Source organism: Amphiura filiformis, chromosome 18, assembly GCF_039555335.1.
Source record: "Amphiura filiformis chromosome 18, Afil_fr2py, whole genome shotgun sequence".
Classification (NCBI taxonomy): Eukaryota; Metazoa; Echinodermata; class Ophiuroidea; order Amphilepidida; family Amphiuridae; genus Amphiura; species Amphiura filiformis.
The window spans coordinates 63,163,997-63,191,089 of record NC_092645.1 but is presented as its reverse complement, the minus strand read 5'-3'; the positions used below and the strand labels follow the sequence as shown (position 1 = coordinate 63,191,089).

Genomic DNA, 27,093 nt, shown 5'->3' with positions numbered 1-27,093 from the left:
CGAAATTAATTTACTGTTTTCGTGTTTTGTTGAAGAATGTGATAAATATGAGATATGGAATCGGAAGTTGACATTAAAAAGAAATTTGACAGAGCGTAAGTACTATCATGGAAATAGTAGATGAGAAGGAATCACAACTAACCATCATCAAAGTTCCAAACACATTGCCGACATGTACATTGACGTTTCTATACACGTCAACCGCTATAGTTATATCATAATCCTCGGGATTATATCCCAACACGATGGTCATCGGTGACGTAACATTTCTATGACATGACATTTTCAATTCTAAAGCTGCAGTCAAGCGACCAATGCTTATGGACTAAATGCGGCCTTGTGAGCAGGAAAGGGCGGGAAATATGAATGCATTATGGGACAGATGGGATAACATAGCCAAAAATAATGCCTTGTGGGAAGGATGTATTACGAAAATCGGAAGTAGAAAGTCATATATTTGAAACATTTAGGGGCAAATTTACCTATGTGGGCGGTCTGGGGCACATGTGAAGGCAATTTGATAGAATTGATTTTCCGTTTGTCTTATGATAGAATCTGTTCCCATTTTTCGGAAACAATCGGAACAACTTGTTTTATACCTTTACATTTTAATTAAATTTGGGGTCAGCGAAAATACGATTATCCTTACAAAATGTAAAACTTTTTTTAAAGTGTCTTTAGTCGAAAATACAACGTATTTTGATTAAATTTCCCAATATTTGTATTGTTTTGACTTCTCTGCATCTGAAAATGCAAAAATCTGTTGCAAATGTTTATAAATTCCAGTCTAAATGAAGCGTTAAAAGTGCGCTTCATCAACTAAGGTCACAACAACCGGTTCACAATTTGTTTGTGCGCAAAGATTTATCGCTATGAATGTCCAGTTATGCTACCAAATCACGCTGATGGCGGCAATATGAGTGTCCTCAAAGGGAATTTGTTGAGTCCTCTTCCTTTGTAATGAAGAATAGATAAGCGGGATTAGTCACAGGCGATCGATTTCGTTGTGATTCCTTCTCATCTACTATTTCCATGGTACTATCGATCATCAATGGTGACATAATTTGTGAACTTGATCAACACGATAAATTTCTAAGGGCAGGCTAGCCTAACATGCCTAAGCTAAGGCTAAGCTTACCTCATCTCATGACATTATCATGATTATCATATTACAATGTCATAATTAATTTATTTTCATTTCATTGAGCATGTGAATCGGCAGCTTCAACTGTCAACCAGTACAGGAGGGCTGTCAACTTTTTGGAATTGCTTGGCGTGAGACAGAGACGTACCGGGATTTGCCGACTCCATGCAATGGCAACATTGTAGTACGAGGAACCCATACCGTACTATAGCTCTGCTCTGCTAGTACGGTATGGGATGATCTGTATACAAAAAGCTAGTGCAACGTCATTGCATGATTTCAATTAGAGTTTGCACTAAAAAATACAAGGCTCCTGTGGCTTAAATAGTTGCATGTTTGTCATAAGGCCAAGTAAAAAATAAAACATGTTTCACGTCCGGGTTTTTGAAAAAAAAGGAGGAAGAGGGGCTTTTATTTTCTATTTTTTTATCGCAAAATTGGTGTAAATACCCATACTTAGAGCTGTTTTCGCGTATACAATAATGCCTGGAAAAAGGAGGAGGCCCTTTTTTATTTGTTGTTCTGAGAGTTATACCCCTCTAATGATCACAAAACCTTCCTAAAATGTTTATTGTATCTTAACAAGGCTATAGAAAGCATCCCAACTTCCTAGACATATTTTTTGAAAGGTTATTTACTGAATTTCAAAAATAAAAATATATTGAGGAAAGCTCAAAAAGGAAGCGGGAGGGGCGTGAAACATGTTTATTTTTTATTTGGCCTAATATTAATTACGCAGCTTCTTGTACTTCTTGCCTAAACACCTATGCTTGAAATTGTAATTAATATTTTATTATTTATCCAGAATAAATAAAAATTAATTAGCACATGATCCAAATCGGCGCACCCAAATTGAGATGGCACTTCAGTGCAAACTTAAATAGGGCAGCACCAATACGTAGGTATCACAGGGAAACCTCAGTTAACACATTTGTTAGTCAGTCAAAATGGCCTAAACCGGCAATACAAATTTACATTGAAATTAAAAAGAAGCTTTTTAAGAAGGAAACCTTCATAAATATGTTGTCTATACTTCACTTGACCCAAATATATGATTTTTTTTGGTGATGAGAGACTCGCACATGGAATTTCAGAGAGATTTTGATAGCAGTTCCATTAAAAAAAGGTGCTATCGTCATGAGACTAAGATCTAGAAACACCCCCGTTATGCTGTTTTGGGGAATTTTGCTAGCAGAATCTTTTTGATGAAAGTCAATCTTTGACAAGATGTAACTTTGCTACGGAAAGTGCTATGACAAAAAGGTTTTCAGTGTTGGCTTTCTTTACTCAAGGGCTTTAATTTGATATATAAAATGATGCAGTTTGATGGCAAATTTGAATTCACCTAGGATACCTACAATACGAAAATGTCATACTGATAAATGACGTGTCTATTTTGCCCGGTTTTTTAAGTTTGCGTTGCGAACTAGCAACATTGTTCATTTTGTACCATGATTATTTGAGCCACGGGGCACGGCGCTCGAGAATGTGAAAAGCATGATTTTTTATGGTGATAAGACAATCGCACATGGAATTTTAGAGGGATTTTGATGATAGCAGTTCCATTAAAAAAAGCTGCTATCATAATGAGACTAAGATCTCGCGGTAGAACACGTTGATCCACACACAGTAGGTATGCTAGGTGAATTCAAATTTGCCATCAAACTGCATCATTTTATATATCAAATTAAAGCCCTTGAGTAAACAAAGCTAAAACTGAAAACCTTTTTTCATAGCACTTTCCGTAGCAAAGTTACATCTTGTCAAAGATTGACTTTCATCAAACCATGTCAAAAAGATTCAGCTAGCAAAATTCCCCAAAACGGCATTTCGGGGGAGTTTCTAGATCTTAGTCTCATTATGATAGCAGCTTTTTTTTTGGGATTTGCTATCCAATTCCTCTAAAATTCCATGTGCGGGTGACTTATCTCCATAAAAAATCATATATTTGGGTCAAGTGAAGTATAGAAAACATATTTATGTAGGTTTCTTTCTTCGGGCAGTTGTTTTAAATTTCTATGTAAAAATGCATTGACATTTTCGGCGAATTTGGCTGACTAGCAAATGTGTTTGCCTGGCATACCTACACACAGTCACAGTACAAAGATATGCTTCTGGGTTTGCTCGATTACCCAGAAGAAAACTTGAAAATACTGATGAAATAAGTCACTACAACCACCAAAAATAGTTCCAAGATGTTCCAGGGTAGTTTATGTACCATAAGGTAAACCTTGTAAAAAGATTTTCAGTCGGAAAGATGAACTTTGGAGACTAAAAATCACCAGCGATGTTGAGGCCGAGGTACACACCACCACACGCGCACACCAATCTAGAAACACCCCCGAAATGCCGTTTTTGGGAATTTTGCTAGCTGAATCTTTTTGATGAAAGTCAATCTTTGACAAGATGTAACTTTGCTACGGAAAGTGCTATGAAAAAAAGGTTTTCAGTTTTGGCTTTGTTTACTCAAAGGGCTTTAATTTGATATATAAAATGATGCAGTTTGATGGCAAATTTGAATTCACCTAGCATACCTATACTAGGATAATATGCCAGTCGTTTGCGCAAATGAAGTCAGTCACACACTCAATGCACGATTATGCATTGCATGTGATGGCTTGCGCTGTGTGTAGGAGTGTATCACCTTAGTTCGCAAGGCAAACTTACGGGGGTACTACACCCCTGTGATAAATTTGTGACTATTTTTGAATTTTTCTCAAAAAATAATAACACACTGGTAACGAAAGTTATGTATATTATTGGGGCAAGGAATCCAATTACTACACTGAAATTTCAGTGACCCAAGACAAGCAGTTCAGTATAATATGATTGGAAATGAGGTACATCCTAGCGGTACCATATTTCTAATCATAAATAGCGAACCGCTTGTCTTCGGTCACTGAAATTCCAGTGTAGTAATTGGATTCCTTGCCCCTATAATATACATAAGTTTTGTTACCAGTGTGTTATTAGTTTTTGAGAAAAATGCAAAAATAGACACAAATTTATCGAGGGGTGTAGTACCCCCTTAAAAAAACGGGCAAACAGACACATCATTTTACATTTATCGGTATGACATTTTCGTTATTGGTGATGCCCTATCATTGTGCAGAGCTACTATGGTATGGGTTCCTCGTACTAGTATCACCTGTGTAGCCCGAGGTACTCATGCCTCCGTCACTACGATTTCCACTGTCCTTCTCCGTACGAAGGTCTGAGACTCCTGAGCATATCTGGTCCAGGGTAACACATAAAATACCACTTTTTCTCATAAATACCACTTCCTACCATTCCTCACATGAAGATGAGAATAAACAAAACATATTTGGTGCATGTTCGTAAATTTTGGGCACATTTGAGGATGTAAAAGACCAGACTTGTGACTGTTATCGTCGCCGTGTTTTGAATTCTTCCTATAAATAGATGCCGTCAGTGCGACATCATCCCCGCGACATGACTTCACTGTGCCCCGTTTTTATGTACGTATGGCACTCATGGCCCTAGTGAGGAAGGAATAGGGCCATGATGTTTCGGGCCATCACCTGTGGACAATGGTGGAAGAGGCTCAAGTCGAGCATGATTATGAAGAGATGATGCAATAAGATGTTTACGTCATCGTTTAAAAAAAATTAAATTGCGAAAACCGACGAACATTTGTTGTTTTTTTTCCATTACTATCATATTGTGAAAAACCAAGTAGCTGAGAAGTTAGCTCAATATGCTAGGAAAATATTCTCTGCGATGACCCCATGACGAGACTGGCTAAAATAAATAAGCTGTAGTTTTGCTGGAAAGGGTCCGAATAATTGGCAGTCGATGTGCGCCATCTTTGAAAAATTTAGGGTACCAAACTACCAAAACTGTCAATCAGTTACTATCTACGGTACCAAACTCGGTACCAAACTCAGTCAATGAATTTTGAAAAACAGCAGGTGTGCTACAAATCGCACTTCTGGAAATAGTCAGGCGAGCTACAGGTGTGCTGTTAATTGCACTCGGTAAGGATTTTAGGTGTGCTATCATTTGCACTCGTTAAGAAGTTTAGGTGAGCTATTTGAATTATTGCACTTGATATTCAGATATTAAAGCATTAGTGTTGAATGTGGGACTACAATGTACAGGTGGGCTTACTAACTTTGTGAGAATAAACTTTAATTTTTTTCGACACGAATATCGTCCCGTCTGCTTCGTTTTTTTCAAACCCCATTACATCATTAAGCTTGTAGGTTTTCCACGTCTTGTACTGGACCCATTTGTTCTTTTTGTCCGCCATGATGAGTAGAATAAACTGATATTTCTATCGGCAAACCTCGGTACAATTTTATCATAGCGCTACACTCACCGCTGACAGATCACACGTGTGTAGGTCATCATGTGTGTCATGTCAAAATATTAAATCAGCCTTGTTCAGCTTCTAAATAATTATACAGTGGGACGTGAGGGTCAGGTCAGGTCAGGATTAGTCCACTATAGAAAAATTATTAAATCTGTGTACATCGTGGAACATTCAACTACGCTTGTTACTCCGCGACTAATCATGCTAATACACGAGCGTACAGCGCTACTCTACGCATCCATATTGCGAGGTTATCTGCGTACAACAGCGTACTGCGCAAAGAGTATGTTCCACGATGTACACAAATTAAGTAATTTTTCTATAGTAGTAGCCTGAGTCTCTTGGCCCGATCTCGAAGCTAGTAAACATGGTGGAACCGAATGGCCGTGCGTAGCAGACTAGCAGTTGAACGACTGGTGGATCAAACTGTCTTGGCAGCCTACCGTAACGTTGTGATCATTGGTGAATTGACTGTTGTAAAAAAAAAAAAAGTACAAATTCAACTAAAGCAGAAAGGAATCCACAGATGGTGGTAAATTTGGAACAAGTGTAGACTGTAGAGTAATGCACTTATCAAGTCTTTCCCCAGCCCTGGGGGACCCGGGACTGTAGGGTAATGCACTTATCAAGTCTTTCCCCGGCCCTGGGGGACCCGGGACTGTAGAGAAATGCACTTACAAGTCTTTTCCACGGCCCTGGGGGACCGGGACTGTAGAGTAATGCACTTATCAAGTCTTTCCACGGCACTGGGGGACCCGGGACTGTAGAGTAATGCATTTATCAAGTCTTTCCCTGGCCCTGGGGGACCCGGGACTGTAGGGTAATGCACTTATCAAGTCTTTCCACGGCCCTGGGGGACCCGGGACTGTAGAGAAATGCACTTACCAAGTCTTTCCACGGCCCTGGGGGACCGGGACTGTAGAGTAATGCACTTATCAAGTCTTTCCACGGCACTGGGGGACCCGGGACTGTAGAGTAATGCACTTATCAAGTCTTTCCCTGGCCCTGGGGGACCCGGGACTGTAGGGTAATGCACTTATCAAGTCTTTCCCTGGCCCTGGGGGACCCGGGACTGTAGAGTAATGCACTTATCAAGTCTTTCCACGGCCCTGGGGGACCCGGGACTGTAGAGTAATGCACTTACCAAGTCTTTCCACGGCCCTGGGGACCGGGACTGTAGAGTAATGCACTTATCAAGTCTTTCCACGGCCCTGGGGGACCCGGGACTGTAGAGTAATGCACTTATCAAGTCCTCGAATTAAGATCTGAAGGGGCATGGCAACTTTTTTAGGGCAAGTTGATAATTGCCTTGGATTGTCACTGAAAAGGCAAGGCAGCACAGCAGTTTGTAATATTTCAAGAGGGCATCATGGCAACTGTTGAAAATTTGAGAAGGGCACCAAGGCAAATTCTCATAAGTGAAGAAAACACACACAAACATAGATAGAAGACTTTATAATGAAGGGGCAGGGCTTGGGCACCGACGGCAACTTCATTAGAGGGCACGGCAAGTGACTGCCGTGGGTAAAGGACATATTTTGAGGGCATTACGGCAGTGGGGATGGGCACCCACGGCAAAATGCCATGGGTGCCGTGGGTTAATTCGAGGGCTGTTATCAAGTCTTTCCACGGGCCTGGGGGATCCGGGACTGTAGAGTAATGCACTTACCAAGTCTTTCCACGGCCCTGGGGGACCCGGGACTGTAGAGTAATGCACTTATCAAGTCTTTCCACGGCACTGGGGACCCGGAACTGTAGAGTAATGCACTTATCAAGTCTTTCCACGGCCCTGGGGGACCCGGGACTGTAGGGTAATGCACTTATCAAGTCTTTCCCTGGCCCTGGGGGACCCGGGACTGTAGAGTAATGCACTTACCAAGTCTTTCCACGGCCCTGGGGGACCGGGACTGTAGAGTAATGCACTTATCAAGTCTTTCCACGGCCCTGGGGACCCGGGACTGTAGAGTAATGCACTTATCAAGTCTTTCCAGGACTGTAGAGTAATGTTATCAAGTCTTTCCACGGCACTGGGGGACCCGGGACTGTAGAGTAATGCACTTATCAAGTCTTTCCACGGCCCTGGGGGACCCGGGACTGTAGAGTAATGCACTTATCAAGTCTTTCCACGGCCCTGGGGGACCCGGGACTGTAGAGTAATGCACTTATCAAGTCTTTCCACGGCCCTGGGGGACACGGGACTGTAGAGTAATGCACTTATCAAGTCTTTCCACGGCCCTGGGGGACCCGGGACTGTAGAGTAATGCACTTATCAAGTCTTCCCACAGCCCTGGGGGACCTGGGACTGTAGAGTAATACACTTACCAAGTCTTTCCACGGCCCTGGGGGACCCGGGACTGTAGAGTAATGCACTTATCAAGTCTTTCCACGGCCCTGGGGGACCCGGGACTGTAGAGTAATGCACTTATCAAGTCTTTCCCTGGCCCTGGGGGACCCGGGACTGTAGGGTAATGCACTTATCAAGTCTTTCCCTGGCCCTGGGGGACCCGGGACTGTAGAGTAATGCACTTACTAAGTCTTTCCACGGCCCTGGGGACCGGGACTGTAGAGTAATGCACTTATCAAGTCTTTCCACGGCCCTGGGGGACCCGGGACTGTAGAGTAATGCACTTATCAAGTCTTTCCACGGCCCTGGGGGACCCAGGACTGTAGAGTAATGTTATCAAGTCTTTCCACGGCACTGGGGGGCCCGGGACTGTAGAGTAATGCACTTATCAAGTCTTTCCACGGCCCTGGGGGACCCGGGACTGTAGAGTAATGCACTTATCAAGTCTTTCCCGGCCCTGGGGGACCGGGACTGTAGAGTAATGCACTTATCAAGTCTTTCCACGGCCCTGGGGACCCGGGACTGTAGAGTAATGCACTTATCAAATCTTTCCACGGCCCTGGGGGACCCGGGACTGTAGAGTAATGCACTTATCAAGTCTTCCCACAGCCCTGGGGACCTGGGACTGTAGAGTAATACACTTATCAAGTCTTTCCACGGCCCTGGGGGACCCGGGACTGTAGAGTAATGCACTTATCAAATCTTTCCACGGCCCTAGGGGACCCGGGACTGTAGAGTAATGCACTTATCAAGTCTCTCCACGGCCCTGGGGGACCCGGGACTGTAGAGTAATGCACTTATCAAGTCTTTCCACGGCCCTGGGGGACCCGGGACTGTAGAGTAATGCACTTATCAAGTCATTCTCCGGCCCTGGGGGACCCGGGATTGTAGAGTAAGCAGATAGTCAATCTTTATGTGTTGGTGTGTCACATGTTGTGACAAAAGAATGTGTATGTAAAGAGCCTAGTCTGCTGTCTTCTCGGCCTCAGGCTCTGAAGAACGCTATGAAAAAACTGTAAAATGCCCACTTTAAACATCAAAGTATCACTGCATAGCTAAATAAAATGAGAAGCGGTGACAGTGCACCACTGTTTAGGGTAATTTTAGCCACCAGGAAAATAATAAAAACAAACAAAAACGCCCAACCGACCGACCAGGGGTCGCATTTTAAGGAGTTTTTAAGGGACTCCTTATTTTTTGATTTTGGTCATTTTGGACTCTTTAAATCACAAGTTGGAAGTGACCAAAGGGTCCTTAAGTTTACATTCAACAACTCTTCCTATACCTTTGTACAGGAGCCAACTGTTGTTAAACCGTGATGAACCCACACTTTTACTGTAGCGTATACGCGAACGCGAGCGAGACTACGCGATACGCGAGAGCGCGTAAAATTTGTTATGCCTGGAACCTTTGTGCGTATGCCAGTTTGCAAGTTGAATTCAGTATTTTTCAGGTAGCGGCTAAACATTGCCATTTTATTCTGTAGTTTTATTGCTGATATCAAAAGAGAAATCATCGAAGTTTTTGTAAGGCTGAGTGGCAATGATTAACTGACATTCCTCATAAAATAATTGTGAATTAAACGATATTTAGCTTCTTTTCGTTAGTTGAAAGGATTCAATCATGTTTCACCGTTGTTCATCACCGTTTAACAACTCGCGTCCGGTAGCGTCTGCGAGTTTACTTTCGCCGGGCAGCTAAAGCTGCCCTCGCTAAGTAAACCACGCAGACGACGCTGGCCGCATCGTTGTTAAACGGTGATGAACAACGGTGAAACATGATTGAATCCCTAAATACACGGAGACGTATCAGTATAAGAATAGAATTTGGGACAGATGGACTCCTTAAATTCTCATTGGACCCCTGAAATCTTGGTTTTGAAGGTACCAAAGGGTCCAGAAAAATTAAATTGGGCCCCTTTATTTTTTGTGCTCGCGCTACCCCTGCGACCGACCCTACTTGAAGTTGAAAGATCCGTCCGCCCGTAGAACAGGGTGACATTTTGTGAGAATAATAACTTTGCACCATCTACATGTATTTTATGGTCATTGTGTGAAATTGTGGGGGTTTGTGTTTGTGTATTTTTCCGAGGGAGCGCGAGCACAAATTACATTGGCCCAAAACAAACCCATCAGATTTCGTGCAATGACCTCAAAACAGATAGTGTGCGGTTATTATTGTCTTAAATATTATTTAAGGGGCTGTGCATTCTCAGACATGTAGTATAACTTCTTAAGTAATGCATTTAGTATTAATATTTTAAATTAGGCAAGAATTTAAGAAGTTTTAAGAAGCAAAATGGAGAATGAGCCTGTCGGTCTGGTCACACCCCAAAACAACTTGACAAATTTAAATACCCACAAATTTATTAATGTTGCATTTTAAATGCATTTAATACTTAGAATCTCAATTTGTCTCAATTTCTTTGTTTGTTACAGACTAGCACAAGCCCTCGCATCACCACTGCCAAAATTGAAGTATCGTGGACCAATAAAGAGATCAGCGTTATCAATTGGCAGTAAAACTACTCCAAAACCAACCGTTTTGTCTCCCAAAACTTCTACGACTCACAATATCTGGACAGGAAAGTTACACCAATCTTTCAAACAACCATCCTCAAGTGGTGGTGCATTAAAGAGACAACTATCATCTTCGAAGACGTCTGTGGATGATAAAGATCTTCACAGAACATTGAAGAGTCGGCTATCCTCTTCAGAAACATCTGTGGCTGACAAAGATCTTCATGGTTCTCTGTCCCTTTCGGAAACATCTTTGGTTGACAAAAATTCTACAGATGACTATGTGTCACATAACAACTCAAACAAAAACAAAGCTCTGCCAATTAAAGCAATTACTAGCAAATTAAAGAAAGTAAGATCTTCTGTGATAAATAATGCACAAAACCAGAAAGAAGTGGGATCTTCTCTAGTGTCTTTAAACCGTTCTTCCACCAGTGGTGTGGATTGTGATTCGACCAGTGGTGTGGATTCCGATGAGATATCAGGAGATGGAAAGGAAAGATTACTTGAGGCAGAAGAAGTGACACCACATCATCCCCAGGTGTCACCATCCAAGCAGCATGATGCAGAGGAAGACAATGACCTCCAGTCCAGTGGACATGTGAGCAGACCACATAAAGATGATGATGATGAGGAGGAGGAGGATGAAGTTTCATCTCTCATCCATGAGGAGGAAGAATTTTTTATGCACAAACCGAGACCTGGCAGGTATGTGAAAATCCTACTGCAGGAAGTCATGCTTTCCCATGATGCATTAGTGAGATTGAAGACAATTTATCATTACTATGATAAATCCAGGGCCAAGGGTGATATTTAATGGACAATGGGCATCATTCCACGCCTGTGAACAGGCCCATGCTTTTAAAGGTCCAAATTTTGGAAAGAAATTCCACTTTTTACAACCCCCCCTCCCCCTGGAAAAAGCCCAAATCTAATCCTGCGTACGGGCCTGCCCGTGAGTACCGTAATGTGGCCCATAGAACATCAAGGAACCATTTAAGGGGGTACTACACCCATTGATTTTTTTTTGCATTTTGTGAAGAAATTACAAAAAAAAATTGGACAAAGTGGTATGCAAAATGAAGGGGCAAATCTTCTCGTTTTATTGGTGGTATCGGTATCAATGTAGCTTACATGCTTTTACAGATAGAAGCCAAAAGGAGGTACATCACTGATGATTTAAATTCACTTCATTTTGGAAAGCTTACTATCAACGGATTTCGTTAAAATTTTGGATATGTGTTGCTAACACATTAGGGAAATAAAGTTGATATGTAAAATGGGAATAAGTGGTTCCTGATTTCTTTTATGACTTCATGAACTTGGTGCTCCACAACTATCAAAAAAGGAACTGGTTAAAATGCTTCTATTTTCAATGTTTTTATTTTGCATTTTTAACTTGCGACATTATTGCACTGAAACTTAATTAAGCCATAGGTAACAGGTTACAACAACCATACTACAGCAATGATGAAAAAAATTGTATTTCTTGTCACCTATACAACCATATTGGGTAGTTTTCCGTCAGCTTAAGTTTTGTGATTTTGGTAACTATTTTATATTTATTTGTGAAATCCGTCTCAACTAGGCATTCTAAATTGTACTCACCATTTACATCCCAAGGTATATTAGTATATCCACCATGCACTTCTCGATATATATCCAGTTAAAGACAGAATATCAAAATTATGCCTCATATGATATCACAGACTCTCACATGTGTATTCAAAATTGATGCTTAAATTTGACCTGAACCAATTGACCTATAACCTGACATACGGTGACCTAATAGCCTTTTCTTCTCCTAACAACTAATGACTATGCATCCATTGTATAAGTGTTTATTTAATTTATTCAGTGTTATATCATGGTAGGTATTTTGCATGCACCACTATAGATTTTCTATAGAGAGTATAACAAAGGATTTAATGTATTCTATTCATGTACCCTACTTGAACATTTTCAAAAGAATAAATTATGGTTTGTTTTGAAACACAGATCTGAGTTACTAGGTTACAGTAAACAAAAAATATATAGGGCTAAAATGACTTACTAAAATTGTTGAAATTCACTTTATATGTAGATATATTTTATAAGTTCAGGACATGAGGTGATAAACATATATGGTCATTTTCACGGTAAAGGGTGTAACTTTGGATTTTTAACATTTTAATCCGTAGTGTTCTAATAAAGCCACAGAATTCCATGATTTTTGGCCACATAAGTCATCTAGTTAGCAGCTACCTTGGGTAGCATAATCAGCTTTGGGAGTTACTGCGTTCAGTTTTAGCAGGCTTAAATGTACTTAATATTGCCATTTTGAAAAACTATAAAAAACAGTAACATTTTTGTAAAACCCTGTGTTTTCTTCAGTTAGTTCATGGATAATTTTTCTTATCCTGAAAGTACAGTCATATGTTCAGTAAACACTGCCACATTAGATTTAATTGTGAACGGCCCTGTATTTTTGAGAACCGGACTTGATATTTGTCGTTTCGAGGCTTCATTTTCCGTTAACAATTGTTAACAAACTTTGTGGGTGTAGCTTTGGTTCATAATTCTTGGTTATTTCTTCACTTCTTCTTGATTCATAACAGTTGTTATCTTAACTTGAAATGGGTAACAAAAATTAGCCGATTTGCAAGCTTTTAAAATTTTATAAAATCTTGACTTCAAATAGCCGTTTTTCCGTTAACTTTTTGAAGCCTCCGAAACAAACTGTTCAGCAAGCTTGTGCAAATATAAATAAAAGAGCTCATCCAATCTATTTATCAAAATGTAGCAAAGTAGATCCTCAAGTCACATGTTTTTAAATCGTGGAGATATATATCACCGTTTGAAAATGGGACCCAATACAAACTTTCCGTTAACAATTGAAGCCTCCGAAACAAATGAAGCCTCCGAAACAACAATAAACTTAATTATCATCTATGCATATCTAAATTGGTGTGTTTCATACTGATATCTGCATTGTAATTATTACTTGATATGTGCAGAATGTCATAAATTTTAAAAAAAATGGACATTATGGTTAATGTTTGAAAAATATACTGATACCTTAAAAAGCCTGTTTCGGAGGCTTCACATGCAAAAAACACCATACTTAACAAATGGGTGAAAAAATTAATGTGTGATAAATCTACAATATCTGCCGCATAGAATCATTGATTCAATACACACAAGAAAATAACAGCTTAGATGATCCCAACACTGTTGTTTTCAAAAAACTACTTCTGCAATGTTTAACAATTGTTAACATGAAGCCTCCGAAACAAAAAAAAAATGACTTGCTGTGATAATTTAATTTTTGTCACAACTGAAATTCAATACTTAGAAGCAAAGCATGAAAATTGGTAATTGTGATATTTTTTACCTATTTTTTTATGTCAACTTGTAGTAGTTAGCTAAATATTTTACTTTTATGATCACCTGTGTTGTTAACTGAAGCCTCCAAACACAAATCGCTTGAATTGCCAATTCTAAAAATAACTCCAATTTCTGTGAAACTTGGCTGGGAGGTTCCTTTCATCAAGTAGTATTTGTACATGAAGTTAGACATTCAAATTATTTTAGGAACCCAATTAAAACTTAAAAATATGTTTAAGGTTTGGAAATTTCCATTGTAAATGACACTTGATGTTAAAAATTTTCAAAACTGCAATTACAAACATAGCAAAACATGGTATAAAATTTAACTTATATCTGTTGACTTACTTTGGAATGGAATTTCACATGTATTCCAGCTTTCATGTCAAAATTTTCTGAGGTTATGTAAAATACATTTTTTCTTAGATTTTAACCAAAATGTTATGCAAATGTCAATTTTTTATTAGAAATCAAAAGGTTTAAGCCTTGAAACATTATTTTACTGGAATTTAAGTTGCTTCTATGCATGATTTCAGTAAACAGAAACATATTTAAGTGGTTTGAAATTTTGACCCTAAAAATCAAAAGTTACACCCTTTACCGTGAAAATGACCATATATGTACTTAATAAATTTGCAAGAAAAAAAAGAAGAGGGGTACTGATGAAAATCGGGGTATTATATCGCCTTAAAGCCATCTATAATGTATGATCTTATAATATGATATTGGTTAATTATTTTCAAACCTGAATTTTTTGCACATTTGTAATGTTTGACATGTCCCAACTTGCAATCGGCCAAATTTGTTGGCTTCACAGAGCAAAGTTTAACATAAAGTCATAATTTAAAACTAGAGCGGTTACCGCACCATAGCTGAACCATGTGACTTCGACAGCATATTGTGATATAGGCCTAGGCCGATCGGAGCAACTTCAAATCTGACCTGACCTTTCACCTCAGATGACCTTTGCAGTTTTATACTTGTGGAAGTGTCAGGGATTGTTTTCCCTGAGTTACAGCATGATCAGATCAATTTTAAATTTGACCTGACCTTTGACCTTGGATGACCTTTGCAGTTTCATACTCTCTAAGTGTCAGGGATCATTTTCCCTGAGTTACAGCCCAATCTGAGCAACTTAAAATTTGACCTGACCTTTGACCTCAGATGACCTTTGCAGTTTCATACTCCCCAAATGCCGCGGATTGTTTTCCCCCAGTTAAATTTTTTTAAATTTTTTTTTAAAAGTTTTTTTTGCTGAACCATGAAATGGTATCAGCCTATAACTGTGTATGTTACTAGGTTACTAGGTCCCTAAGTCCCTAGGTTAATAGGTCCCTAACTAACCATTTGGTCTGAAATGGACATATCTCTAAATGCCACGAAGGTATGACCCCATGAGTGGTGTCATATGTAAGAGGAAAACATAAAGAATTTAATAAAAATATTTCCAAAGGTTAGAGGTCATCCAGGGGTCACAGGGGTCAAAAAAGGTCATTTTAACCAAAAATGCTCCGATTGAGCTTAAATTTAAATGCAATGATCCTTATGACATTCTAAACATGTTTAAAACATTTTTAAATTTATTTAAGGTCATTAAGGGGTCATAAAGGGGTCAAAGGTCAAGTTGTTCAAAATGCTCCAATTGAGCTGAAATTTAAACAACTTGACCTTTGACCCCCTTATGACATTCTAAACATGTTGCAAATATTTTAAAATTCATTTAAGGTCATAAAGGGGTCAAAGGTCAAGTTTTTCAAAATGCTCCAATTGAGCTGAAATGTATATGCAATGATCCTTATGACATGCTAAACATTTTAAAAACATTTTGAGATTCATTTAAAAGGTCATTAAGGGGTCATAAAGGGGTCAAAGGTCAAGTTGTACAAAATGCTCCGATTGAGCTGAAGTTTAAACGCAATAATTCTTATGACATTCTAAACATGTTGCAATTTGCAAATATTTTAAAATTCATTTAAGGTCATTAAGGGGCAATAAAGGGGTCAAATGTCAAGTTTTCAATTGTAGGTACAATGTATAGGCCTACCACAATATACTGCCGAAGCCACATGGTTCAGCTATGGTGCGGTTATCGCTCTAGTTTTTTTCGGTTTTGTAGTGTCCCTGGACCAAAGATGTTTTACTTTAGTAAAACCTAGATAAGCTGATGCCTATACTGATGCACGGCAGTGAACGTAACCGTTCGGCTGAAATCCAGAAATGACGTCATTTGTTCTGGTGCTGCCACTTCCGGTAACGCGGAGAAGAACATGCCTTTTGCAAACAAAATGGCCATTCGTCCCGGCCCCTTTCCAGCTTAAAATACAGCTTATTTAGCCAATGTGAACATGGGTCATCGCCAGAAATATTTTCCTATGCATATTGGACTAACACGTCAGCTACATGGTATTTCACGATATAACAGTAATAAAAGAAAACTGCAAACGTTCGTTCGTCGGATTTTGACGAAGTGACCAGCTCTAATGACGTCATGATGTAAACAACGTCTGGGTCGTTAATAATTAATTACGTAAACCCAAATATGGAAACCTCCAAACCTATGCAAATTATAGGTGTTCGACGAATCAAAATACGATCAGCCCACCTCCAAACTTATGCAAATGAGTTCAGGAGGTTACGTGAACATGTAAACTAATGCGACTCTTGTGTATACCGACCTCTGTGCCCTGGACCTAGACCTAAATGCTAGGATCATTCATGGTTGACCTAAAAAAAAAAAAAAATCAAGATATTTTGTATTTTTAATATGAAAATTGATCATTTGTATTCATGTCATAGTCTATTAATGATTTCAAAATGCATTGAATTTGAACGCATTTTGAAATCATTAATAGAGTATGACATGAATACAAAGTATCAATTTTCATATTTTTTTTTGCAATTCCGGGTACCCGCCCGAAAAATGCACCGGGTACCCGGGTACAAAATTACCCCAAAATGCCAGGCCTAGTGTGTATGTATTGATTTTCATAAATGCATCATGGGAAGGAATAACATTTGACCACCAAACCCCCACCACACAAGTATTCACCATTATTGCGCAATCAGAGGCAACTATAGCATTTACCACATACCCTTAGTGTGTATTTTCATAAATACATCATGGGACACTGTAATTTCCTGTGATCTTAATACTAACCACAAAATGGGCTGTAGTGGGCGATCTTAGACACGTCCAGTTTGGTCCATACTGTGGTTAAAGGGGCACTTCGTGATCCACAGCCTCATCCCCCACTTTTCTCAAAAAAAGTTGAGATTTTTATATCACTGGAAACCTCTGGCTACATAATGTTTATGTACAAAATATTTCTTGCAGATTAATTCGTTTAGCAAAGATATCGTGAAATTTGAATTTCGTTCTGGTGCACCAGAACGAAATTACAACGTATTGTCTATGGAGCAGTGTAATACACATAATCATGCATAACTCGCATAAAACACAATATCGGAATCAACTGAAATTTTGGGAATATGCTTTTTTCGTGGATATGTACTGAAAAATGTCATAAAAAGAGGATGCTAGGATCACGAAATACTCCTTTAAGTTACTGTTTTAATAATACTTTGGGAATTTCACAATATTTACTTCACTTTCTTGGAAACAATATGCTTGTTATCAAAATAGCAGACAAGCTGTCTCCCAGTGCAAACCTGTGATTTAGTAGCCCAATTGGGCGACTTCTGAATAAAATGGACCACAACTTTAAAACTATTAGCAGTAGCACCCCTGTGTTTCTTTATTATATTCTTTAATGTTTTCTCTTCCATTTGACACCACTCGGGGGTTACACCTTCGTGGCATTTCGAGATATGTCCATTTCAGACCAAATGGTTAGTCAGTTAGTAAGCTAGTAAGTAAGCTAGTAAGTAACATTCCCTCATATAGGCTGATACCATTTCATGGTTCAGCAAAAATTATGACTTTATGTCCTCCCAATCCATATAGAACTGCCAAAATAACCAGTGGGGTTTCTTTCACTTTACCTTGTTATATCAGCTTAAAATGGACAGTAACCCTTCCCGGCAGTTATTACTAATATTATTTCAATATTTTGAATAAAGAATAACAATTTAACAAAATTAAAATTTAACAGAAATCATACATTAAGGCTTTAACTCAAAACTTAGAATAAGAATGTTTGGATGATGGGCTGCAATTTTTGACCCCCAAATTTTTGCAGGGGGTAAAAATGACAACATGTACATGTAGGCCTGCATTTTATTTAAATGTGCTACAATCGAATCACAATATAATGGGGCTATTTCTGGTCACTCACCTCAGGGCCATCGCCATGGGGGGGGGGTTAGGTGGGTGCGACCCCTACCCCCGGCGATCCCTAAAAAAAAGAGAAAAAAAAGAAAGGAAGAAAGAAAGGGAGAGAAGGGGAAGAGAGAGGAGAGGGAGAGGAGAGGGAGAGAGAGAAGAGAGAGAGGGGGAGAGAGGGTATGAAACTACATTCAGTTTGTAATAGGTCCTATTGGGTCGGTATACATGGTATGTGGGGCCTAAAATGATGTACCGTATTCGTTCCAATAAGCGCCCATGCCCCAATAAGCGCCCACCCAGGGTATTTTCAATTTGCTAAAGGGTACCATTAATGTTGAAGTGACGGATAGACGTCGATACAGTGAAATAGCTGGGGGATTAGAAGTCCTGTGTAAACATGCAATATATTTTCGCCATCAGAAAAGCTACTGGAACGTCCCAGGACCCTTTTATAACGTATGTAAATTTGTCTCTAATAAACACCTGTTAGGAAAAAATTGGGTAAACCATGTAAAAAATAAGCGCCCACCCATAATGACTTTAAAAGCGCTCTGGACGCTTATTGGAATGAATACGGTAGGTCAGGCGCGTTGAGGTGATCTGGACATAGAACTTGTGAGTTTGCAAGATTTACAAAATATGTGCGCATCACATCACCCCTCTGCATCGCGCCCTTCATTAGCACCAATGGAGATTAGCCATGGGCTTGGGCGTAGATCCTAGGGGGATGGGGGTTAAATCCCTCCAATATATTGATAGGGAGATGGTCCATACAATCAACCTGTATGTGGCTTTCTAACCAAATTAACCTCTGATTTGGCCATATAAAAAAGGGCCAATTTTTGCGCGCTTCGAGCGAGTTTTTATTCCGCTTTTGTACCAGACTTCACCAGTTTAGCTTCATACCGGATGATAATTTTTTCGCGCGCTTCGCACGTAATTGTGTCACCAAAAGATGCTGGATTCACTATACTTCAAGAAATATTTCCAACCCCATCCCCAATGTTAAAAAGAAATCTACGAGGGCATGGTGGCAAGTCAGTCCCCTCTCCTACTCAGTCGGCAGAAATGTTGTGACAAAATGTACGATTTGCATCTTAGTGCTCTATTTTAGACCCAAAATTAAGCCCATTTTGGAACATTTCGCATTAAAATGTCAAATTGCCGCACGCTTCGCTCGCATTTATCTCAGGAAACCCATTCTGTGAGTAGATCTGCGAGACGCCCCATTGGAAATTTCTCTTTTTTTCATTTCAAACTTTAACATGATCACGAATCTCAAAAATGAGAGTTATAATTCCATCCTTTCTATTATGTAAATTATTAAAGGAGAATTTCGTGATCCTAGCATCTTCTTTTTCCTCTATTCCCAAAATTTCAGTCGATTCCGATTTTGCGTTTGCGAGTTATGCATGATTATGTTTATTACACTGCTCCATAGACAATGCGTTGTAATTTCGTTCTGGTGCACCAGAACGAAATTCAAATTTCACGATATTTTAGCTGAACGAATTAATCTGCAAGAGATATTTTGTACATAAACATTATGTAGCCAGAGGTTTCCAGCGATATAAAAATCTCAACTTTTTTTGAGAAAAGTGGAGGGATGAGGTTGGGGATCACGAAATGTCCCTTTATACGTGCTAGGGCATCTCCTCTAAAGCCTGGAATAAGCATAAAACCCAAAATATCAAAATCAAAATACCGGGACTAAATTAACCAAAAGTTGTAAAAGGCAGGCCTTCCTTTGGCACGATTTAGTGTCCTCAATTGTGTTCATTTTAGCATTGAAATTGCAATTTTTCGCGTGCATCGCGCGCATTTGTCCCAGTCATATTCTTTTGGTAGCAGATCAGTGGGATGATAAGAAAATTTTGACCCTGGTTCGGTAACTCCGGTACGTCCCCCTTTGAATTTTAGCATTGAAATAGCAAATTTTCGCGCGCTACGCGCGCACTCTATCAAAATTTCATGCACTTTTCTCCGGTAAAGGAATCATGGGGACAGCTTGGAAAACTTGAGTTACAGTGTGGGGGAGGGATGTCTTCTATCCGAAGAGCCAGGGGAGGCAATCATGTTGTGCAGGGGCCAACAAAAGGTAAATCCGGCCATCAGCAAAAAAATTTTCCCGACACCCCCCACCTGAGGAAATGGTCTAGCGACGGCCCTGACTCACCTTTGAGTTTATTTTCATGATATAAATTATTATATTATCAACATTGATTCTTTCATAAATGCAGATGTACTAACGGTAGCGTGAAGATAAGGAGGCTGAATCTAGATGGGCTTTGGTCTGGAATCATCTTAAGAAAGACATCTGTTGGGAAAACCCATTTCATGTGTAATAAACATCCTCAAAGGTTCCTGAATAGGTAAGTAGGCCTATATGCCATTTATATGGGTGAATAGCTCAGATTCTGAGCCTTGACAGTCGGAGGGCCATTCAAATTTGACGCGCTATTATTAAACTGTACGCTATGAATACGCACACAAATTTGCTTGTTTTGGGTTGCAGTTTTAAAAGCTTCCAAATTTCTCTCTACAACTCCTAATAGCTATTTTATAAATAACTACAAGAAACGCTTTCAACATTCCATATATGTTCACAAAAAAATCCGTAACTTTGCAAGGTATGATATGGGCACATTTGTCATGAATTGAGATAAAAGAGTAACAGATATTGGGAGTACTGGGCGACCCCACCCACCATAGCTACAACCCCGATTAAGCTTGATTATCGAGCACATTCGCGAGGTGTTGAATTTGCAGACCTATGTCAAACCACAAAATACGCAAAAATAAAACCACCGCAAAAATTTCAGCGTATGCAGTAATCCTGATGAGGAGCAGAACATCTTCAAATTAAAGTGACCCACCAATATTCTGTGAATATAAGACAATCTCACTGTTTGTCTCAAAGCCCTTTCCAAATTGAAAACCTAATGCGGAATGCATTTTTTCTTTCACTTCAGTTTTTTTTTTTATCAAACTTTGGGACAAGTTTTTTGACAAGAATAGACTACCTTTTATCTCTCAAAGAGGTTTCAATGTGGTCAAGATGAAGAATTTAGTGAGATTTACGATGTAATGCTATCTTCAGACATGAGATTTGGAAGGAAAAAAAATACAACAACAAAAAGTTAAATTTACTCAATCGAGCAGGAATAACATTCAAAAAAGCGGGCACTGAATTTTACTAATGTGCACAGGGGCTTTGAGACAAACTATTAAATTAAGATGGCCTACATTTTAACAATTGCAACCACCCAGAGCTCAATCCAAGAACTGCACAATTTGAGTTATAGTTGAATTAAATAAATTGATTCTGTTTGTGTGATTTTTTTTCTCTTCAGAAATTTGCAAGATGGCAGGTGTTTCTTTGCTAAATACCTCTCTCAAATGAAACTACTTGAAAGCAATCAACCAAAGCTGACATCAGCTCATGATATTCCAGTCTTCCAAGACAAGGACAAACCAGATGGGACAAAACACAAGAGGGGACAGAAACGGAAGAGTGTGAGCCAAGTCACGCCGAAATCCAACAAGAAGACAAGAGCCAAGAGTCAATCTGATCAGAACAAAACCGATGGAAAAAATGCAGGTGTGAAAGTCTCAAGTAGAAGAGGGCAGGGAGTGAAGAAGAATGAGAGTAAAGTTGCAAGCAAAGGTCGGTCACTGAGATCGGACAAAAAGACGACTAACAAAAGTCAAACAAGTGTGCCAGGGACGAGCCGAAAAAGTGAGAAGCAGACGAATAAATCACAAAAATTAAAGGGTAAGAAGAGCGTTAGTAAAAGTGCATCCTCACGAACATCGTCAGCCTCGAGAGCGTCAAAGAAATCATCTTCCAGATGGCCGGGAGGAGCAGATGAAGATAGGGAGGAGGAGGATGAAATTGTCTTCTTTGATGCAGATGATGAAGGACAGAAATCATTTCAAATGGATAAAATCAAAGTAATTGGGAAACGGACAAGAAAAAATGCCACTAGTGGTGTGACCCCACAAGGTAAAGGCATACAGGTAAATAAAAGGACACTTGGTAGTGTAACAAACACACCATCAGAGAAGGAAACAAACACACCGCCTGGCAGAAAATCACGAACAAAAGTTAACAGGACTAAATGGAGTGAACCGCACATGAGCAAACCTGTGACATTAAATGTCATGCCGTTATCATGCCTGACAAGCACGTCAAGTGTTACCAATTCTGGAACTGAGACGGGAGCGGCTAGTGATTCATCACGGGTAGATGTTGATGATCCGCTCGTTGCAGCATCAGTGAGGGAAAACTGGGGTGTTGGTATAAGACCTTTGTTTAGTTCATTTGGAGGTAGAACTCATTGTGGTAGTATATGGAAATCAATCCTAGATGAAGGCAACTCTTAACCCCCTCGACACTACCTGCCGATCTAACATTGCCTCTGATTGGTCAATTACATGATATTTTCACTTTAAATACCAATCAGAATGGAGCTTTGCAAATAATTCACCCCATTTTTTTGCGTGCTGAAATTATTCTAACAATGTTGCTGATTGGGCCAATTGATAATGAAAGCTTTTTTTTGGCCAATGGGCAGGTAGTTCTCATGGGGTAAATGTTTTTGCGTGTTAGCCATGGTAGGCTTCAATGTTGGATTCAACTGTAAACATGGTTCTTTTTAACAATTCCAGTGAAAATTTATGTTGACTACTCACATTTGTTAGTGATGTTTCACTACTACTACACTAGTGGTTTCATCAGACTGGCAACTCATCACATCAGACTGCTTCCTTTTATAGGCAACAGGAACCGTTGAGGGCGTGATGACTTAGTCAAAGATGTTGTTGAGTGAATAGGCCCCCTCATCCTTATTCAAGAAACGAAGCCATCTGGATACGCCGAAAAGGAAAAGACACTCTGAATAAGGACAAGGGGGTCTATTCACTCAACAACATCCTTGACTAAGTCATCACTCATTGAATGTGAGAAGTCATCATTTTTAACTGGAATTGTTAAAAAGAACCATGTTTTGAGACAGCTATCTTAAGAACCACTGAACCAATACTACAGTCTGTCCACTTAGAAGTACAAACCAAATCTGTGGCATCAGGGGTCGATGATTTGCGTCACACGCGAGCGCGACGCGACGCGTAAAGAGCGTGGTGTACAAATCGCGCATCAGTTGGCGCGCCAAAGAAGCATTGCGCTGAAATAATTATTCTCATATCTCCAGTTTCCGAGGTCTATTTACTTTGTACTTCTAGGTGGACAGACTATAGGCTTGTTTGTACTCATTTTAATGCATTTTTAATGCTGATTCGATGGTCATGGAAATTTACATATTTGCAGGGGTGTAAATTTCAAATGGGGTCACCCATTCAGGTGACCTCATTTGAAATTTACACGCCCTGTGTAGATTTAGGTTATGTCTTCCAATTAGCCCATTTAATTAGCCCATTATTATATCACTTTAAGCATTTTCCACCCTGATGTGGCAGTGATGTCAGTGCGAATTTCATTTGGTGTAGCTGCATATCGCTTGTGTTCGCTCAAAGCGCTGGCGTATACACGCACATGCTTAAAGATGTTGCTTAGATGCGCACGAAACAGCTGCGTCAACGCGTTAACGTCACTGCCACATCAGGGTGAAAATGGTTTAGATACCATTAGACCCCTTGCTTTTAATAAATATTAACTGAGTGTGATGGTCGAAAGGTGAAAATTGGATTGTTCCATTCCACAGGCTGGAAATTGTCTATCAGGTTGGGCCAGTTGCTGGGTTGCCAACCCCACAATTTGGTAGCCCAATTGGGCAACTTTTGAAAGGAAATTATCAAAAATGAATTTTCTGTCCCATAGAAACCAATGGTAAAGAAAAAAAGAAATTGTTTTTGGAAATGGGGCACATTTGGGAGATTAGCAAAATGATTCCTTTATTCACAGATTGTAGAATTGTCAAATCAACAAAATATATGTCAAGCTATACAAATAAATGGTTTTGTAAAAAAATTTCTAGGGGGTATTTTTGTTTTAGCTCAATTACAAATGTGCCAAAAAAATTGAGTTTAAAAAACTTTAATGCTATAATTTTAAATAGGATGCAGGCAAAATTCTGAAGCATTAAAACAAAAAAGAAATACATAAAGTGAAAAAGCATGTAACTCACCAAGTATGCTATAGATGTTATTAATTCAGCAATGTTACACTTGGATACGGGCAAGGGTGAAAATAAGCAGATTACTGGCCTTGTTTCTGGCCCACAAGCTGCCAACTGTAGCCCATTGAGATTAAAAATCACACAACACCAGGCCAATAGTTTTGGGTTTGAAAAAAAATTAATCAATTTCATTTTAAAAGATCATACATTTAGCTTTAATGCTGCAATTTTGAATATGATGCAGGCAAAATTCTGAAGCATAAAAAAAAAATTCATATGAAACTTGAAAGGGAAAAAGCATGTAACCCATCAAGTATGCTGTAGATGTAATTAAGTCAGCAATGTTAATGTTACACTTGGATATGGGCAAGGGTGAAAATAAGCGGACTACTGGCCTTGTTTGAGGCCTACAAGCTGCCAACTGTAGCCCATTGAGATTAAAAATCACACAACACCAGGCTACACTTTTTGTCCTGAACCATACCCCATCACCATACAGTCTATAAATATTAAGATATCCAAGGAAATAGTGAACCAAAATAGGGTTTCTCTGCAATGTGAGGTCAGACTTTGAGATATTAGAGTATTGAATAATACCTGTAACAACCATGCAAATCATGTTAAATTTGCTGTATTTGGCAGAGATAGTATTTATAGCGCCAATCATTATAGGCTATGGAGGTATTTCAACAGCGCTCATATTTGGTGGGAAAAGGTTGTTGAACTATTACGCAGAAGTCAAGTTCAGAATTACTCGGACTTGGTTAAAAACACAAGCAATGTATTTCTCTACCTATAAGGATTCAGAAAAAGTATAGTTTGACCTATCTACGATGATATTATGGTTATGGGGTTATAAGCAAAAAGGTAACATTGTGATGTCATATAGGTCTAATTTTGGCACCACAAGGAGCAAAATTTAAAAATGCTGATGTTGTTGAAAATGATCCCAAATTATTGGTCTTTCCATGATAAATCAGAAAAATAATAGTTTTAATGTAGGACGTTTTGTTACCTCAGTAACACATCACAATTTACAATACTCATTAAGTTGCATTGAGTTCTATTGAATCAATTTGACCTTGACAAGAAAGCACCCAAGATAGTTCAAACTATTCTTTTTCTGATTTCTTGCAACAAGGCAAATAATTTGAGATCAGTGTCAGAGCAAATTACATTTTCACCCCCAGCTGGGGCAAAATTGGACCAGTATGACACTTTTGCCCAAAATGCCATAACCATACATCATAGAGAGGTCAAAGTATACTTTTTCTGAATCCTTATTACCAGAGGATCACGATGGTGTGAGTTTTGAACAGGTCTCAGTAATTTTGAACTTGACCCTCTGTGCAAAGTTTGAATGACCTTTTTCTACTAAAATGAGGGTACTATCTATAATAAATTACTGAGTTTGGCGAATTGGTAAGGCTAAAAACTTCTACGTTTTACATTATTTCGGAAAACGGATTTTTGCGTTGGGTAGAGGAAAGTTGTCCGCACCCCAATAAAACGTCCAATTTTGTTTTTGTTTACGTTAAGGGTGTCAAATTATGTTAATTAGTTGCAAAGGCAGGGCAAAGGCAGTGGCAGCGCACCTGCATGCTAAAATTTTTCATGCCAACACAATACACTAATGCTAATGTTGACATAGCCTGAATTGGGCCTTCTATCCTGTCATCGGTGTGAGACAAATTAATCAGGGTTGCACTCTGCTTTGTGGTAGTGCTATGTTTAATGTTATCAGCATAATGTATGATCAGGTATGATCATAACTTTATATGAAATGGAGTGTAAGGAAATGTGAAAAAAATTGTTTCAGCTGCACAGTGGTGTAGCCAGGACTTTTTCAGAGAGAGAGAGAGAGAGAGGGGGGGGGCAAATTGTCATGGGGGGATTGTCACAAATGGGCAAAGAGTATACAACAAATTTATCCAAAATGGGCTAACAAATAAAAAGTACAACAAATGCATAGAAATCTAAAATATCAGATCAGCCAGCAGGCCACAGGGGCCAAGAGGGATGCGAATAAAATTGTGTTCATCTGCTCAGTGATGTAGCCAGGACTTTTGCAGGAGGCGGGGGCAGCAAGGTACATTTCAAGGTGGGGGACAAACTTGGATGAAAATGATAAAAAATGAGCTAAAAGGTAGAACAAATTTGTATTTAGGACCTGAAACCTCATGATTTCAGAAGGAAAACATCTTGCAAAAGCTTACTAGGCAGTGAAACCCATAAGAAATGGCTAAAACTTGATTTTCAAACAGCAGAACATGTACAGAGTAGATAGCGTTGTTTAATATGCAACCGCTTGATCCATCACTACAGAAGTAGTTGTGACCTCGGCAGGAAGTGACCTCGGACTACGACACCGAATAAGTATTATTCTGCCAAATATAACAACTTTAACATGATTTGTAGTGCATGTAAACTGAAATCAATTGCACTGTGAGTCCTGGTAGAAAAGCTCTCACCCTTGGAAACTGGGCAAGGTATAATTAAAGTCATAATGTACGATCTTATAATATGAATTTGGTTAATTTTTTTCAAACCTGATTTTTTGGCATATTTGTAATGTTTACACATGTCACAACTTGGAATCAGCCAAATTTGTTGTGTTTGTAGGTAAACAGAGCAAAGTTCGACATAAAGTCATAATTCAAAGAATTATGACTTTATGTCCTCCCATATAGAACTGCGTGTTAAACGGTCAAAATAACAAGCAGTGTTTCTTTCACTTTACCTTGTTATTTCAGCTCAAAATGGACAAAAACCATTCCTGGTAATTATTAGTAGTATTATTTCAGCATTTTGAGTATATAATGACAAATTTAAAATTTGAAGGAAATCGTACATTAAGCCTTTAATGATGAAAACTTATTTTCAAATTGCCTCCTTTGGACTGGTGTAAGATGAAATCATGTCACCTCTATATGGGGCTATTCCATTTCAAATCCACACCCCT

At 39.2% G+C, this 27,093-nt stretch overlaps 1 protein-coding gene across 1 annotated transcript; it reads left to right on the top strand.

Annotated features, from left to right (window-relative positions):
- Positions 1 to 5: 5 nt before the first annotated feature.
- LOC140139295 (uncharacterized) lies at positions 6 to 22,380 on the top strand. Its single transcript, XM_072161074.1, has 4 exons — positions 6 to 95; positions 10,263 to 11,051; positions 20,235 to 20,366; positions 21,348 to 22,380. Exons 1-4 carry the CDS (start codon positions 55 to 57, stop codon positions 22,378 to 22,380), a joined length of 1,995 nt encoding a protein of 664 aa, XP_072017175.1. The 5' UTR covers positions 6 to 54.
- Positions 22,381 to 27,093: the final 4,713 nt, after the last annotated feature.

Excerpts from the sequence above, each read along its gene's own strand:
- LOC140139295 (XM_072161074.1), top strand. The coding sequence starts at position 55 with ATGGAATCGGAAGTTGACATTAAAAAGAAATTTGACAGAGC. Across the intron at positions 11,052-20,234 it reads CACAAACCGAGACCTGGCAG|ATGTACTAACGGTAGCGTGA; the intron begins GTATGTGAAAAT and ends TCATAAATGCAG. Across the intron at positions 20,367-21,347 it reads CCTCAAAGGTTCCTGAATAG|AAATTTGCAAGATGGCAGGT; the intron begins GTAAGTAGGCCT and ends TTTTCTCTTCAG.